The 18497-nt window shown below is 39.9% G+C and overlaps 1 protein-coding gene across 1 annotated transcript in view; it reads right to left on the reverse strand.

The window, feature by feature from the left end:
* The window catches only part of LOC117431310 (ras-related protein Rab-26-like), a 111007-nt gene extending 93208 nt beyond the window's left edge, over nucleotides 1-17799 (reverse strand). The window contains exons 1-2 of the mRNA XM_034052110.3: nucleotides 17314-17799; nucleotides 9124-9234 (exon numbers count right to left, since the gene is read on the reverse strand). Of these exons, the coding sequence (XP_033908001.1) occupies nucleotides 9124-9234; nucleotides 17314-17493 (291 nt within the window). The 5' untranslated portion in view covers nucleotides 17494-17799. The remainder of the gene's footprint in view (nucleotides 1-9123; nucleotides 9235-17313) is intronic.
* Between the last annotated feature and the right edge of the window lie 698 nt (nucleotides 17800-18497).

Consider the following 18497-nt stretch of genomic DNA (forward strand, 5'->3'; position numbering starts at 1 on the left):
GGGAGCATGGCACCAGCAAACTTTGAATGTGTGAACTGAAATAAAATAAAGTGCTAAAAGAAGTAATCCAAACTTGGGTAACATTGAAATTAGAAAGGTAATTTAACATTATGATGAATATAAACACACACTAAATGTTAAGCAGAACAACACAGTGACTAATAAGAAAAGACAAGATACTTGGAGTTGGAAAGAAGTTCTTTTTTCACTCTGGACTGCAGTTCAATATAAAACATCTACTGTTGACTTTCTGTGAATGGATGGAGTAACATCAACATTTGCAATGACCATTAAAAGCACAACCAGGTATCCTTGTTTTGAATTATTTACAGGTTATTGGATAAACAAAGTAACTTGACTTAGATGTCAGTACTTGATGGGTAGTTGTAATTAGTAATATTAAACTATTATAAATGTTGGAATGTATTTTCTATTGTTTTGGCCAGGTTACAATATTTACAATATTAAGATTATTTTATAAATATTATTTGTGAGAATTAAACAGATGTAGAATATTTAGGTTATATGATAGGTGTTTTATTCTGAATACACTACAGCAAAAATTATTATTTGGTGGTTTGCGCAATATTATGCTACTGTTGCTTTAATTGGAAGAGATACGCGCTGTGACGTTGCTGCTTATTGAGTTCTGTATTTTAATTCAGTAAACAAAAGGAAAAACTTGTGCCTAAGGAAATAGGGTATTGAACGAAGAAATCTCATCTTGGACATTGTTTGCACACTTCATGAACCTGGCTAAACTACCGGCTTATACACACGCATTTGCCTTTTATTCTTGGGAGCGTAAGGGACCAGAGTTTGAGTAGTCGAATACACAAAAATGTTTCACCCTGTGTATTCAAATCGGAAACTATTTGAAATTCCCATCCCTAATCGTAATAATAAACACAATTAAAACAATATTCATAATACAAAATAATAACAATCCTTCTCAGAGCGTTGTCGCTTGTGTAGCCTCTCCCAAGTCAGCACCAATCTTGCTGAGTGATACCAGTCTTTGAAAGATTGGGAATGGCATTTTTGACCTGAACACATCGGAACCCAAATCAAAAAAGTTAGACAATTCGATCACGTATCTGGGTATCCATCGGGACATCTTACTGTGAGACTGGATATGATGTAGACGAAATGCTGAATTCACATCATATAAAGCTGCTGTTTTACCTGCAAGTCTGGTAAACTGATGCCAAACAAGGCAGAAAGTTACTTTTTCATAGTGTCATAATGAAGCCAGATGAAACCTCCACTCTAAATGCTCGTCTTCACTTTTTTTAAAAAAATTAATTACTTTATGATTTATTGATTTCAGCGCTTTCCTTTTGGCTTATTGGTTGCTTAGTTGTAGACAACCCAATTTGTAAAAGATTTGCCATGTCGCGGGAACGAGAACCAACACAGCACTTCGGAACACAGTCTCAGATTCTGACTGTACAACAAATATGACATGCGGCGGGAAAGTTAGGATTAGTTCATAGTTAGCTCTAACATTTTTTAAGTAACTTGAACTCTGAAACTGTCTAGGCGGATAATAATAAGCAAATTATCAGTTCAATTAAGGGTCTAGTTAAGTAATTGAGAGCTCAGTTGGAATGAAAACCAGCAGACACAGGGGGTCCCCAGGACCAGGGTTGGGAACCACTGCTCTAGATGATACCTACAATGGAAAAGATTGCAAAGCACTGTCCTATATCCACAACATGCAGACTAGCATCTCATAACAAACTGGGCAAGCAGCTCATAAAATGCACCAAATAATACAATAAGGTGTAGCCTAGCCTTCAATCGATTCACAAACAATTTATAAAAATGTATTCCGCATGCTGGCTGTTCTCAGGACTTGTGGCTTACATAGACAGATATTGAGCCAACAGTAACTGGCAACACTGGCTTTAATCTAATATGTATTGACTTTGTAAATTGAGTTCAGTGAGCCTAGTCTTGCGCTAAACTTAACACAACTTGTCCAGCAAATGTGATGTGCAGTAGGGTTATGTCCTCAAATCCTGTGGTATTCAAACATGCATGCAGAGAGTTTATTTCTTCCAAGCATGAAACATGAATGTAAAGCATGCTGCTATCAAAACCACCAGAGAAATACAACACATATTACAGTATTTTGAAACAGGTTTAAAACGGAATACAACATGATATTTCGAAATTGCGAATTCAATAATTCAGTTGCAGAACAGTCAGTTCCAGGTATTATTATTAGGGACCTACCTAATTCGCGATTTCGCGGAAATCGTGAAATTGAGGGGTCACCGCGAAATTCACCTCTTAGGGGCCAATGCATACAAACAAGTACGGAGAGGAAAAAAAAAAAAAAAACTTGTTTAAATGAACTACTGCACAACGCGAGTGACGCAAACTACGTATCTTCCTTCTGTAGATAGCCCATTTTTATTTCTTCGCCGTCCTGTGTGCACTGCACTTAAGCAAAAAACAAACAAAAAATGTCCACAAGTAACATTTACAAAATAAATTCTCCAAAGCAGTTAACGTTCTTGTTTACTATTCAAATGACAACGTTTCAATCAGCCTATCAGTGCGTCTTTACTGCTTTTATGTGACCTGTACTGTGCAGGAGGGGGCGGGACAAAGTTGGTGCTGCATTGTTTTCATTTAGGTTGCTAAAATCTAGTTTTCAGCATTGGAGGTAAAATAGTAGAAATGGACGACAAAGAAAGCAAACTATATTTCGGCTGATGATCGTTTCAAGATATTTCCCAAATAAACTACATGCAGACTGAGGTAATTGTTTTCCATATCTTAATGTGTCTTTGGAGAAAATACGATCGATCACTATTTAGCTTCAGAATTACACATTAAACAAAAGGCTACTACAGAGGCTACTGAACAGAACGTAAAATAAACAGCTTTCAGAAACCAAACTGGAAAGTCAGCCCAGACAAGAAGTATTCCTGTCTGCAAGTTAAATCAGTACTAAAACGATCCAGCACAGCCACCTCGCTTCAACCTGCTGTTACAGTTGGAATTTTAGACCCGAATAGCCACGTCTTCTTTGTTTTGACTCGGTACTAATAAAATAAATTATTGGATGGGATAAATAACATGACAACGAACGTGCTGCATACATTGACTTCATTAAAGTATGCCAGATGCCCTTGTGTAACCGAGTTTTTGGGCTGTTTCTAATCGATTTCCACATCTGTATAACTTGGCAAAGCTTTGCCTTAACTTCCAACCAATTCAGTGGATGCAGACGTGCAGTCTCAATGTATGGGCAAGTCAACTGCAAGGGGATGCTGCATACTTGCCTTTCACAACTGACAGCACTGTGTTTTAGTAAGGAAGCAAGTACCACTATTTTTAGGCTTTATAGTGTTCTGAAATACTGTCTACTTAGTTTTATTTATTATTTAAACATGTCTGCGAAATCCTAATTTTATTCTGCAACATACCCGTGAAAAATACGTAAGTTTACCGCGATTTAAGTAGACCCCTAATTATTATATCCAAATACAGCAACAACATGTAGTATTTGCGGACTGGTTTATTTCTGTTTGAAACAAATAGGGGGGAAAAAAGAGGAAGGAAACAAAATTATTTATTGATGTATTTCTCTGTGTGAAGGAGTGCACACAACAAGGATTTATGCAGAGTTTCCTTTTATTGATCCCAATAATCAATAATACTTACGCTTAATCATTATCATTAGACACAGTAACGAGGCCACTAGTTATTAACAGAAATTAAGCAATGATATCAGTTTTCAATTTCTGGAAGAAGCATCGGACACAGCGCTGGAGGATCTTTATGCTTCTCGAATGCATCTCCAAGTGCTGCTGTTTTGTACAGTTTTTACATCCCTTTGCATGCAAAGCTTAAGTTGCTATCTCATCTCTGTGTCAGCAACATTTTGACCAGACAGCTCCTGTTGGCACCAGGTCAGGTGAAGTCAGTTTTATTGACACTTTCTGAGGCAATAACAATCTTTACCTGATATCAGCCATATAACAGCATACTTTGCACAGCTGCACTCAGATTCATAGCTTTGTACTTGTAATCTTTCATTAACTTGTTACACCAGTGGACACACAACAGCAACACATACTGTAGGTATGTGTGTGAATAGGGAAAGAAAAACAAACATTGTCTGCACTGAAACTGCAACATTGATTTTTTTGTGAAAGCACCAGTGCTGGTATGTGTCTGTCATTTTCTATTGGGCTTCATATTATCATTGATTCACTTTACATTTGGATATCTATGTACTATACAATGCCGGTCCAACCCAAAACAAAAAATATATATTTTTGCTATAAAACTTACAATGCCAAAACATGAATTGCGTCTCTAGGTGTTTGTGACAGAGAGCGAATGAATCAGTCAGCAATCTCCCTCCCGACCTGTGAGGGCGCTGTATAACAGGAACAGGTGCCCCGGACTGGATGGTTTGACAGTTCATTCCAGGGTCAGTCAGAAGTCGGCCATCAGTACTAGAAGTCAGCGCCTTACTGCGGTAGGCGATGTGTCAGTCATGGATTGGTGGAGACGTGATTGCACTCGCTACCAAAGGGGGCATGACTGAAGGTATATCAGGGGATGTGGCCGAGCGATCTGTTCCTCTGTTATGGTTACGGAATGACCGAGAGGAGTAAAAGAAACCGTGAGTGTTTACTGCTGTATTGTCTGTCTCATTAACTGTTATTTGTCATTGTAGACGGCTAAATATCCGGGAGCTGTGGCTGTTAAGCCAGCATCAAACCCGGACTGCACTGCACCACTGTTATCACTATTAACGTGTATTCACAACACCACTTGCACCCGGAGCACTCACTATTGGACTGGTGACCGTGTAGGTGTTTTAATGTGTGTGTTTGTTGTTGTTGTTTTGTGACTGAGCCCTGTGGTTTTGACTGGCTGTACACATCATTGTGTATAGTCAGTCTTATTAGTTAAAAGCAATTAATAAAGCTTCATTTTCACCACTGGAACTGTTGTTTGACTGTTGTTATTCAGCACTGCATCATCTCTACACCTGTGCACTACTAACCTCTTTGCCACAGTGTTATATTGATATTAATAATTATTACAGTAAAAAACAATAATGTCTGTTTAACTGTAGCCTTTAATAAGCTTTGCAGTTTGATATCATTGAGTTTTCCATTCATTTTAGTTTCTGCTTGTTTTTCACTGCTGAACACAGTTTTAGCAGTGTTGGCACTTGGCAGTTAATTCACATTCATGTTTTGGAAACAGTAGTTCCAGGTTCTAGCAGGTTTTCATAGCAAACCTCATTTTTAAAGTAATTCTTTAGCATTTTTAAAATGAAATTCAAAAGCAATACGTAATAATAATTCACAAAGCAGTGTCATCCTTTATGCTATAAATAGGGGGGTTTCATTACATCATGGCCCATCTGAATTCCTAATACGACCCACTAATGAGTTCTTCACTGCCTCCTCAAAGGCTGTTCCCAGGAAACAGGCTGGTAATTATTCAGCAGACAGAAACAGCACATAGCTCTCCATTGTACCCATTTCAGAAACATGTCCACATTCAGCAGCACCATTCTTCTTCAATGAACTTACAGCCCAATAGATGTATTATGCAAGTAAATGGACATTATATATAGAATAATAGATGGGGTTCAGTGAGTTACAGGTAAATAATTACATCTAGGGTTTGTGTGGCGTCATAAACTACAAGACTGTTAGGTTGAGGTTGAGTTTATAAACGGTCACAGAAACCCTAGATGGAATTATTTACCTTTAACTCACTGAAGCCCATCTATTATTTTTTATAATACATGGATATTAGTATCTGTAATAAAAAAAGACAATAAACGGGTGTTAAAGCTCAAATTGCAAGTGAATTTAATGAATAATAATAACGTACATTGTCAATATTAAAGCATCTTAAATATAATTTTCTTTTTGATAATTCAGGAACGGTGAATTAAACTGGGTAGACAATGTGTTTTAATGTTTTTTTTTTATATTTTATTATTAGTCGCTGTCAGAGTCTAAGATTGGTGCTCGCTTGGTTTGTGCTCCCGTTGGTGAAGGATGATTGTACATCTTCACAGAGACAGATTTGTTAAAAGTGCCTAAAAAACACGAATTGTGGGTGTTGTCGAGTGATTTCATTTTTGAAATTCATTGACAGGAATGTCTTTAATTTCCTGTTCCTCTCCAGTTTCTCTGAGATACGAATGTACCAGCTTTACATTATTATTATTGTTTTAATGTATTCTCATTTTGTTGCTCATTAATGAACATTTCTATACTGTGGGTGCTGTCGCATGATTGAAAACGAGACATTTTGTGTTTGAATTGAAAGTGGTCTCGAGGAGTCGAATGGGTCATGTATATTTTCCTCTAGAGGAATTATGACTTTTTTGACAATTCCTCTAGATGAATTATGACAATTATGTCACTACTGTGCTATAATGTCATTTTTTTTCTAATGGCTCAGGATGCAACTATAGCCTTCATCTATTATTATATTATAATTGTTCACTTTTGAAATTTTGAGGAGTGCCTCCCTTGCCTCTTCTAAGGAGCTGTCACAAAGACGGCCGGAGTGGGTGGCGTCAGACCAGAGCCAGGAAATAAATAAACAGAGATGTGGTTTGGTGAAGCTGGGCGCGTGATTGCGCTCAGCATTTAATAATTAAACAGAACAGAACAGAAAATAAAAGGTTTGAAACAACAAAACACAGCACACGGCACTTGAGGCCAAAATAAATAGACGAACAAAACGGACTAGACAGACAAACAAACACGGTGAGCAGATAACAATATTTACGTTCTTTTATATTTACTTTACTCCTTCTCTCTCTCCCGTTCTCCACTCACCGAACACCCAACCCCGACTGAATGAAATGTGCATCTATATATACTGTTGTGCTGGGATTCAATTACTAATTAATTATTCACTTGAATCCCAGCACGTGAATTAATTCTGTGCAACCCCGTGCTTACATATTACATTTAACCAGCACGTGAAGTGATTTGTGCCCTCCTCGTGCATAAATACAAATCTACATTTTTAAATACACGTGAAACACAGACCCGTTTATATCCCGTGTACCAATGACTATACACCAACATTAACACACGCACCATACAACACATAACACACAAATGCACACAGGGGCGGGGCGCATTGCCACAGGAGCCTACACTGGTTTCATGATATTTTTTTAGAACCCGATTTATTATCAGTGATGCTAATAATAACAATTTATCACAGTGACATAATACTATAAATACATACAGCTCTACAAATACCTTTGTTAAACTGGACAACTTCCATCCTTCTGCAAAACTTCAAACACTCAAATTGTGAGCCAAAACCAGAAGAAACACAGTCATGTAGACAAAGCAGTGATGAAGGCAGACATTTAGTATTACAGTAGTACAATAAATATAGCTAGTAAATGGCTGAAAACAACTACAATTTAGCACATTTTCTCATCGAATATTCTAGTCTGATTTCACACTGCTGGTGCATCGCATCCATGATGCAACATATCCCTCTGTGTTTCAATTTCTTTTTATATCAGCTACAAATGTACAACTGTGTATACGATTTCTTCAACAGCGCTGGCCTTGGGAACAGCATACTGTTTCAATCACACTGGAACATCATCTCAATTCAGTGTAACGAGCCACATCATAAATTCCAGTCAGCCCTTAGCTGAATGCCTATTATGTAGTATTGCTGCCCCCTCAATTGACGTGTGAGCCCAGAGGTATGGGAGCTCTATATAGCTGGCAGAAAATGGATCTGCACCATGAGTCCTGACCACAACATGCTGGGGGTTTGGTACCTTTGCGTTTCATTTGAAAAGCACCATGTTTGTGAATGTCTGCTAAGAAGACGCAACAAATATTTCAATTAGTATATTGTGGCTTTTAACATTTTCTCAGTACATATGACAAAATGTTTAATTTGCTAACTGTCGCAACAAAAATGCAAATTGCGGTATGTTTGCGCTGTGACTGGCCCATCTTAGTACACCTACCCCATCGAATTAAACTTGAACATGTTGGGATTTTTTGTACCATTAGAACTGTTACTGTGAATGAATCTGCATGTGTGCATTTGTATATATGGAAAACTGTACACATCCTAGTGTATAAACGCTACAGCTGACCTATATATTTGACATGCATATCCTTGAGAATTTTAAAAATGTTTAGGTAATGTTTTGTAACCTTGGTGTGTGGTTCAGGGGATTGGAGCTAAGGTTGTCTATCCTTGTCAATCTGTCAATCTCTTATGTAAGCCCCAGCTCATTTCAGTGAGAGCCCTAGCTCACCCCGGTCAAACATCCGCAAACTTATAGCATGCTTTCCATTTTCTCGTTTTCTCGACAGAGCGAGGCCGGTTCCCTGTTGGCTTTCTTCCTTTTTCCTTCTCATTTCCAATTCCTCCTCAGGGGATGGAAAGTTATTTTCTAATATTTATTGATCAGCAGCTCCAGGCCCATTTACTCCCAATAAGTTCAAGCACCCAGCCCTAACCCTCACCCTGCACCCTAACCCTAACCCTAACCCTAACCCTACCCCCTCACCCCAACCCACTCCTTTTCTTCTCCATTTCATACATGCAGCCTTTACTCCTGTTCTCTTAACTAAAAGTTGAACACTTGGAAAGTTTTCAAACATTTAAACTCTAAACTGTTAACATCGCTGCCATTCATCTTTCCATTTCCAGTCTAGTATCTTTCAGTTAAACACAAAACTCCACAACTTGTTATTTTCTAACCTGTTTCATTTATCTTCCTGAAGTGGAAAAAATGTGGCTCAGTACAGACAACTGTCTTTATAATTGGCTTAATCAAAACTCAGAGTAGAGCACTTCGTTTTATTCGGTGGTAGAATTAAAGGTTATAAGTTCCCTCGGCCATACTCAATTTGTACATTGCAGTAGTTCACTGTTTATCCTTTCCATTGTGAATTAATTTTTTTAACACTGTACACAAGCAAATTCGGTTAACTCAGTTAATCAAACTTGCTAAATGTGTTTAACAACCAACAGCATGCCCCATAACCCAGCTGCTGTGTCTCAAGTGGTCTTGTGAGGTGTAATTGCTCCCAAGGTGTAACTGCTGATGATGTCACTTACCCTGAAGTCTATTCCAACTGTGGAAATAAAGCTCCCAGCAAGAAAAGCTCCATCTTTAAAACGCACCAGCAAGCAGGTCTTCCCAACTCCAGAATCTCCAACCAGCATCACCTATATAACATGGAAAGCATCAGCATGGTGTAAAACGTGACAGGGTTATAGCATGGCTCCATCGTCACAGTATCAGCACAGTGTAAAACGTGACAGGGTTATAGCATGGCTCCATCGTCACAGTATCAGCACAGTGTAAAACGTGACAGGGTTATAGCATGGCTCCATCGTCACAGTATCAGCACAGTGTAAAACGTGACAGGGTTATAGCATGGCTCCATCGTCACAGTATCAGCACAGTGTAAAACGTGACAGGGTTATAGCATGGCTCCATCGTCACAGTATCAGCACAGTGTAAAACGTGACAGGGTTATAGCATGGCTCCATCGTCACAGTATCAGCACAGTGTAAAACGTGACAGGGTTATAGCATGGCTCCATCGTCACAGTATCAGCACAGTGTAAAACGTGACAGGGTTATAGCATGGCTCCATCGTCACAGTATCAGCACAGTGTAAAACGTGACAGGGTTATAGCATGGCTCCATCGTCACAGTATCAGCACAGTGTAAAACGTGACAGGGTTATAGCATGGCTCCATCGTCACAGTATCAGCACAGTGTAAAACGTGACAGGGTTATAGCATGGCTCCATCGTCACAGTATCAGCACAGTGCAAAACGTGACAGGGTTATAGCATGGCTCCATCGTCACAGTATCAGCACAGTGTAAAACGTGACAGGGTTATAGCATGGCTCCATCGTCACAGTATCAGCACAGTGTAAAACGTGACAGGGTTATAGCATGGCTCCATCGTCACAGTATCAGCACAGTGTAAAACGTGACAGGGTTATAGCATGGCTCCATCGTCACAGTATCAGCACAATGCAAAACGTGACAGGGTTATAGCATGGCTCCATCATCACAGTATCAGCACAGTGTAAAACGTGACAGGGTTATAGCATGGCTCCATCGTCACAGTATCAGCACAGTGTAAAACGTGACAGGGTTATAGCATGGCTCCATCGTCACAGTATCAGCACAGTGTAAAACGTGACAGGGTTATAGCATGGCTCCATCGTCACAGTATCAGCACAGTGTAAAACGTGACAGGGTTATAGCATGGCTCCATCGTCACAGTATCAGCACAGTGTAAAACGTGACAGGGTTATAGCATGGCTCCATCGTCACAGTATCAGCACAGTGTAATGTAATGTAATGTCCTCAAAAAACCCCCTCCTCAAAAAACCTACCCTCGACCCCACCTCCCTCCAGAGCTACCGTCCTGTCTCCCTCCTACCCTTCCTCTCCAAAACCCTCGAGCGGACTGTTCACCGCCAGCTCTCTGCTTTCCTGTCCAACCACTCTCTGCTTGACCCTCTCCAATCTGGCTTCCGCTCTGCTCACTCCACTGAAACCGCCCTCCTGTCTGTCACCAACTCACTTAAATGTGCCCGAGCTGCCTCTCTCTCCTCTGTCCTAATTCTCCTCGACCTCTCTGCTGCCTTTGACACTGTTGATCACTCTATTCTACTATCATCTCTTGCTGACCTGGGGATCTCTGGCACTGCTCTGGCCTGGTTCTCCTCCTACCTCTCCAACCGCACTTACCAGGTAACCTGGCGTGGAGCAACCTCCACACCTCACCCTCTCTTAACTGGAGTCCCCCAAGGGTCAGTCTTGGGTCCTCTCCTGTTCTCTCTCTACACCCGCTCCCTGGGCCCCCTCATCGCATCCTATGGTTTCTCATACCATTTCTATGCTGATGATGCTCAGATTTTCCTCTCCTTCCCCACCTCTGACTCCACCATCTCCTCCCGTATCTCTACCTGTCTGTCTGCTATTTCCTCCTGGATGCACTCGCATCACCTCAAACTCAACCTCTATAAATCTGACCTCCTTTTCTTTCCCTCCTCCTCCCCCTCCTCTGATCTCTCTATCTCTGTTCCTCTGGAATCTACCACACTCTCTCCCTCTTCCTCAGCTAAGAACCTTGGAGTCACCCTGGACCCCTGCCTCTCTTATTCCCAGCACATCTCCACTCTGGCACGCACTTGCAGATTCTTCCTGAGCAACATCCGAAGAATCCGACCCTTCCTCACCAACTATGCTACCCAGCTCCTGGTCCAGGCCCTGGTACTCTCCCGCCTAGACTACTGCAACTCCCTCCTGGCTGGCCTCCCTGCGTCCGCCACCCGTCCACTCCAGCTCATCCAGAACTCTGCTGCTCGCCTGGTGTTCTCTCTACCTCGCTTCGCCCACGCTACTCCACTACTCCGCTCGCTCCACTGGCTCCCGATCACCGCTCGCATCCAGTTCAAGACTCTTGTACTAGCCTACAGATGCCTTGATCAGACTGCACCCAGCTACCTCCAGACCCTCATCTCTCCCTACACCCCCACTCGACCTCTCCGCTCCGCCTGCACTAGAAGACTGGCTCTACCTCCGCTACGCTCCCCTGCCTCCCGAGCCCGCTCCTTCTCCACCCTTGCTCCGCAGTGGTGGAACGACCTTCCTACAGATGTCAGGACTGCCCAGTCCCTGACCACATTCCGGCGCCTCCTTAAGACTCACCTCTTCAAACAGCACCTGTAGAACTCCTCTGTTGTATCCTGGGACACTATCACCCTTCATTTAAATATGCTTTATTTTGCTCTTATCTGCCCCCTATTTTACTGCATTTAATCCTGTACCTCAGAATATTGTAATCTGCCAAATGTTTAACCTGTAGTATTTTGTACTTAATCATATCCTGATGTAACTATCACTATTTAATCATATCCTGATGTAACTTTCACTATTATCTGCTGTATTATTGAATTGTGGTTTGTCACACTTGAGAATTATTGTATTTCTTGTTCTTATTGTTTGTATGACTTATATTGTAACACTTTAATGTATTTGTATTTGCTTGCGATTGTAAGTCGCCCTGGATAAGGGCGTCTGCTAAGAAATAAATAATAATAATAATAATAATAATAATGTACATGGTTCAACATGTCAGCCTGCATTACTGTGTTTTTCCTGTGTAGCAAAAACCTATTTGTTATAAATTTGGAGGGGTTAATACATCCTCTAGCAGCTATTGACTTGTATTATTAACTTGGCACTTATTATTTGAGTTTGACGTCACTGAAAATCAAATATGTTCTCTAAAGAAATACATATACAAAAATATACATATCTCAATTATAGGAGATAAAGGGGATCAATTTGCTTAAAATCCTGGCTCAATCAATGACTCATTGTGTGACCTTGAGTAAGTCACTTAAAAAAGCGCTATTTGGTTTGCAAAGAAAAGCCATGTCAGAGAAATATAGTCGATTCGTGACGGCAGAAGACAGTACCAGATTGTCTTTTAAAGTTGAATTGCCACTGTGCTTTATTGGGAATGAAGAAAAATGTTTTAGCTAGTAGTGGATTCACAGGTTTGAAGTAGGGGTGCTAGATTCCGTATATACTTTAAACACTTAAACGTTAAAATAAAAACATTTTGAAAAGACTTTGTGTATGGGGGGTAGTGTGCATCCCCTTCGATGTGCGGTCTCGACAGCAGAGAAAACTGGAAGTCGCCTCTTGGGGGTAGTGTGTTAGCTGCAAGGGCTCTGAGCATTTTAAAATAAATAGCTTTCTATAAATTACCACATTTTTGTCTAGAAATAGGCCTTTTAGTTGGCTTTTCTACTCTCCTTAAATGCAATTGATTAGGGCTGTCAGTTAAGCCTCAAAATAGCAATCGATTAATTGGACACACAAAATATAATCGTTCGAGTAAATATCGATGATTGCACCATACATTTTTGGTGCATTCCTCTTCCCGCGACGTTATTATTTTAATATTATTGCAGTTCAGTAAAAGCTTGTGCACAGCAATTGAATGCGAGCGGTAATTACGCCTTGGTAGCGTCAGGAGAAAAAAACAAACAAACAAAAAAAACATTTGCAACAAGCCTAAAGCAAGTTTAACATACTACAGGAGTGTTACTAAAATATTTATTCCAAACAGATTATAGTACTTTGGAATTTAATCTATATAAACTAGACACAAGTTTATGAAAAACTTTCAAGTACAGTATCACGTGAATTCAAATAATCAATATTCTGTTTAAAAAAAAAAAAAAAAAATAGCAATAGTTTGTACTTATCTAACTGGCAGCCGATGAACACAGCCTTCTGTAATCTGGCTCAACAAAACACATTAAAGATGTATCCAGTATCCTCCACAATTGAAATTGGTTGCATGTTATTTGCGATCGTCTCAATAATCAACAGTGTTATGTTTTCAGCCCGAATTTTATCGCATTTCCTAACATTTCACTTGCATGTCTGGGCCCCACCTCCTCCACGCTAGATCCAGCTTCAAATAGAAGCAGACTAGTCACGTGACCAAAAGCATGCCACAGGTAGGAAGTAATACAAAAAAAACCCAAAAACTGAGTGGCCCTTAATTTGCAGACACCCGCCTCTTAATATTTGACCTGCACATTTTTGACAAAGTTTCAAAAATTAAACAAAATTAAAAACGTTTGACACTTTACTAACGTTTAAACTCTAAACGATTTACACCCCTAGTTTGAAGTGTGCTGTAATACCATACCTGACACATAGCCTGAGCTCCTTGAAAAACTTTTACCGTCAAAATTGGGAGGATGTGCCTTTAGCTATTGGAACAGGCTGCTCCACGCAGAAAGGGGAATTATGACAAAACTAAAACATGACTGATACCTGTATTTAACCAGAATCAGTTTTTAAATACATTTCAAACATATGTACATGCTAGACCAAAATTACCAAATGAACAACTGGAGGTTTATGCAGCAGAGATTGCTAGATTGGTTAAACTGGCCCTCCCTGAATATGGAGAAGCAATAAAATGGAAATCTCTACGGAGGTTCATAGCAGGATTAGACACCAGTTTGCAAGCTAAAATATACTTGGATCACAAACTATGGAAGATGCTCTTATTAAGTGACAAATCACTGGGAAACAGCCCAGTTGGGCCAACGTTGGACTGACCGTGGGCCAACGTTGGACTGACCGAGGGCCAACGTCATTTTGTTCATTGGGCCAACGTTGACATTTAGTCATTATCCTCAAGTAATAAAAATGAATTAACAACGTTTAAACCCTATAGTAGTGTTGACACTAGCAGCATTTCTGCTGCCACTATTGCCCCGGCTGGAGGAGCCAGCCTTTCCTCTGACAGCATTACCGCTGCCAGCTTCGCCACTGGCAGCATTTCCGCTGACAGCATTCACACCGCGGCGGCCTGTAGACCCATTAGGAGCCAGGACCAGGACCCAGAACGATACTTTTGGGCCTTTAAGGCGGAGGTGTCCTTTGAGTCCATGTGTGCTGCGCACAAGGGGGGAGATATGTGACGGGGTACACCCCGCCCGTGCTTATTGTGTTTATTTCGTGTTATGTGTTGTTATTATTTAAAATGTATGTATTTGGGCACTATTGTTTTAGGTTGACAAGGTAGGGTTAATTACCTTCCCTGCCACATCACTTAACGTGCAGAATGTGCCTGGGCTCAATTGAATTATTAACAAGCATGGTTGGGTTGTTCAGAGGCGGAACTTAAGGTAAAGAGAGCTAAAGAGAAATACAGTATAAACAATTGCTACTCATGCTGGCCTTAACCCTTTGCGGTCCATTTATTCAGCGCATGTCAGGCGAGTCAGGCGCGTCAGGTCCAATTTATTTTCACACGCGCAGTTTATTTTAGACAAGCTGTTTAAAGGTATTTTTTTCACAGTAAAACAGGTTTAAAAGGCACTGCATATCAACAGGACACTCAGTACTGCATCTCCAGCCCCGCCCCACCCCTTGTTCGCTATAGAAAGGAAAAATTACGATGTCAGACCAGGTCCGACATAGGACCGCAAAGGGTTAAACCAGCATGATACATTGTTTGTTCAGTGTTTGTTCAGTGTTTTGTGTTTCATCTGTTTGTTTGGCCATCGTGCCTTTTGTTTTGAAATGTGTTTTATTGTATTTGTTCAAGTATTTAATTTACTTAATAAACACAACAACAGCGCTTCATACAGCATCTCATCCTGGTCTGTCACCACAAGCCATCCTTGTGACAAAGCCGTAAAAGTTTATTTTGTTATTTATTTTTTTATTAATAATAGCTGGGTTTGTGTGAAATGTGTTAATGAGGGTTAAGTTTGAAATTAATGACTAAGTTTGAAGCATATGTGATTTTGACACAATTTGTACTTAAACACAAACTTAAGCATGGCTAGAGCTATTTGGAATTGTGAAACATACATGGCATTACGTCTTCTACAGTTTCAACTGCTTGAGGAAAGACAGAGAAGGGGAAGGAGAAGGAGGAGATACCCTGCAATAGAGTACATAGGACCAGAGTGACTTCTCATGACCAGTCAGATGAACATGTCTTACAGAGATACCGGCTTTATAACAGGCTATAGCAGATCTGTGTTCAGAGTTAAAGGACAATCTACAGAGTGCTACTGCCAGGAGCTGTATCATACAAGTGCACATCAAGGTTACTGCTGCCTTAACCTTTTACACAGCCGGCTCATTCCCAATACCAGCTGGTGATGTTTCTGGTATCGGACAGTCTTAAATGTCTAAATGCATCAGCCAGGCAACGGCTGCTTTGGTTAAGAGAGCAAATAAATACATGGTTTTTCCTATGTTCCCTGCAAGCAACACTGCCAGCTGGGGTTTGGCTGAAGTGCCAGTGAAACCTGTAGATGTTCCTGGCTGCGGAACATTTAGACTCCACTTCACTGAGTCTTAAAATAGCATGGCCATGACTCCCTGGATCAGATGTGGATTAATAGTTACAGACACAGCTCTGGTTAATTGTATGTTTGTGGGAGGCCCCCCTCCAGTGCCTCTCATAATATTTTTTGTTGATGCTAATTTGTCTTTAGCATGGGCTTTAACATCATAATACCTTTTTCAGATGTCTGCAATATTTCTTGAAGCCTACGACACAGCATTAACTTTATTAACTATTGCATGCCTTGCCTTCTTTTTTCTGCTTTCTGTTTTGTACTTGGGCCTTTCCCAAATAAAGCCGATTCATGCTGAATAAGTCTTCAAAAATGATATGCGCCTCTTCTTTTGCTTTTTTTTTTTTTAGGGCAACACGTTTGAGCTGTTGTTTGTCTTTTAAACTTTTCCAGCGCAAACTTCGGCAAGTTGTACTTACTGAGGCCATTTAAATACTAATTTCCTGTGCAGAGTCCCAGGCTTACGACTTTAAATTTTCCTATTGAAAATTGCATTTTTAGAACTGGTCATAAGTCAGTCGCAGTGCAGGCTGCAATGGTCACTCTACCAGACCATTGTCTACTCTTACAGTTAACTCCTGTCATTACCAACTGCACCAGGCACCTTGAATAAACAGCCCTAACGTAAGGTCCCTTTGGTGGCTGGTTAATTCAGGTTTTGTTGCATTTACCTTGGGTGTATCATTTGAATGATCCCATGACAACATGCATGTCATCTTTCTATTGTAATCAGTTTTGGAATGCTGTATGACTTTGGAAAGCTTTGAATGAATTAGTATTGGATACATATGAACATGTAAATAGAAACTTACAAGGCTACTGCATTCAAGAGGTGCTCTAAACGTTTGACCAGCAAGTATCTGCATAAAAGTTAATCATTCAAATGTTTTATATCGGCATGCCTTTGTATTCTTGGGAAACAATTGTTTCAGACAGTTACAAATGCAACTGCACAGCTTTTTGTCAATTGTTGTGTGATCTTAAAAAATACAAAAATGTACCCCTTTTTGTTCAACTGCATAGGCAAATAAATAACTAAATAAATAAAGCACCCCACAGTATTTAAACTACAGTATTGTTTATGGATTGGAAAATGTAGGTAAAGACATTCAGATGTTGTGCAAATTGAAATGTAGTATTTGTAAATCTTAAATCGTCCACAAGTGTGCATGCATTACAGTTAAACATCAATCTAAGTGTAGCAAATGCTGTGTATTTGTTAATGTGCAGAGGACTGTTATACACACTATAGAGTCGACAGAACATGCTGTTATTGTACATAAACAAACAATATCGAGTAGCTTCGGCTACAGTTTATTTAGTACGCAAATAATGGTATGATTCTGAGCGGGTGGAAAACACTCACCTTAAATGCAATGTCATAAAACTCGCTGCTGTTGCTCAGAGAGGGTCTGCTCGGATGCACCACACTGTTTAGTGGCATCTCAGACCCCGTACCCTTTCCAGACGTCCCATTCTCTTTACAATGCAAAGTAGCTGTTGGGGTGGTGTTATTTTTGCTTTTGACTGTCTTTTTCCTGGACATTTTCTTACATAAAAAATGCTTTGATGTGTTGTACTGTGTTGTCTCAGCGGCAGCTCACGGGATGTAAACGAAAAATAAATAAATAAAATACAAAAGAAAGTATGGTATATACAATCTTATACCCACTCCAGAAATAACTGCACGGTTTTAGATTAAGGTATATAAAAAACAAGTTGTATTCATCTTAATGTGGCATCATGACTGTCGATGCTGTTGTTATCATCTTTTTATCCCCTACCACTTTTTTTTTTCTGTATCCTTTGGTCACCTCGCTCTCCCTCTCGCTCTCTCTGTTGATAATGAAAAGTGGGTGGGGTTGTCTTTGTATGGACAGCACGGTCGGATTTTTTTTTTTTTTTTTTTTTTTTTATCAAACGGTATCTTCCACTCGAGAAGGCTGCACCTCAGCTATCCAATCATTACACGGCAATAAGGGAACAGATTTATGGAAATAACGTTAACACAAAACAAAGCTGCTGCACCTTGCAGCACTTAAAGCAGGCCCCTGCAAATATACAGGGTCGCAGGTTGAACTAGAAAGTAATCAGAAATAATATGATCGTTATTGTTTAAAATGTGAATGCGATGGCAGAGCATGAAACCTGAAACTCCAGATAGGATGGCCCTGGATATCAAAATTGTCTTCTGACAGTCAGCTGTCTCCGTATGTTTTAACCCGACTTACCGGAAGGTAAAGTTAGAGAGCTCATTTTAATTTTAATGTATGTTCTGTATTAATTAAATGATAGTTTCATGTACCCGGTTATGGCTGATATTTTATGCCAAAATAAAAAAAAAAAGAAAGACAAATGAATATGCTACATAAGTAAATATAAAAATACATAAACATATAGACTATTTATTCGTGTACTTATTTATTTTTATTTATTCATTTTGGCATAAAATATCCTCCATACCCGGTTGAACTTTATGAAAATGAATAACACGTGAGTACAAACAACCATGGCAAAGAAAGACAGGCATACTGGCAAAGCAAGAGCCCT

The sequence above is a fragment of the Acipenser ruthenus genome, chromosome 22 (assembly GCF_902713425.1).
Source record: "Acipenser ruthenus chromosome 22, fAciRut3.2 maternal haplotype, whole genome shotgun sequence".
NCBI classification, from domain to species: Eukaryota; Metazoa; Chordata; class Actinopteri; order Acipenseriformes; family Acipenseridae; genus Acipenser; species Acipenser ruthenus.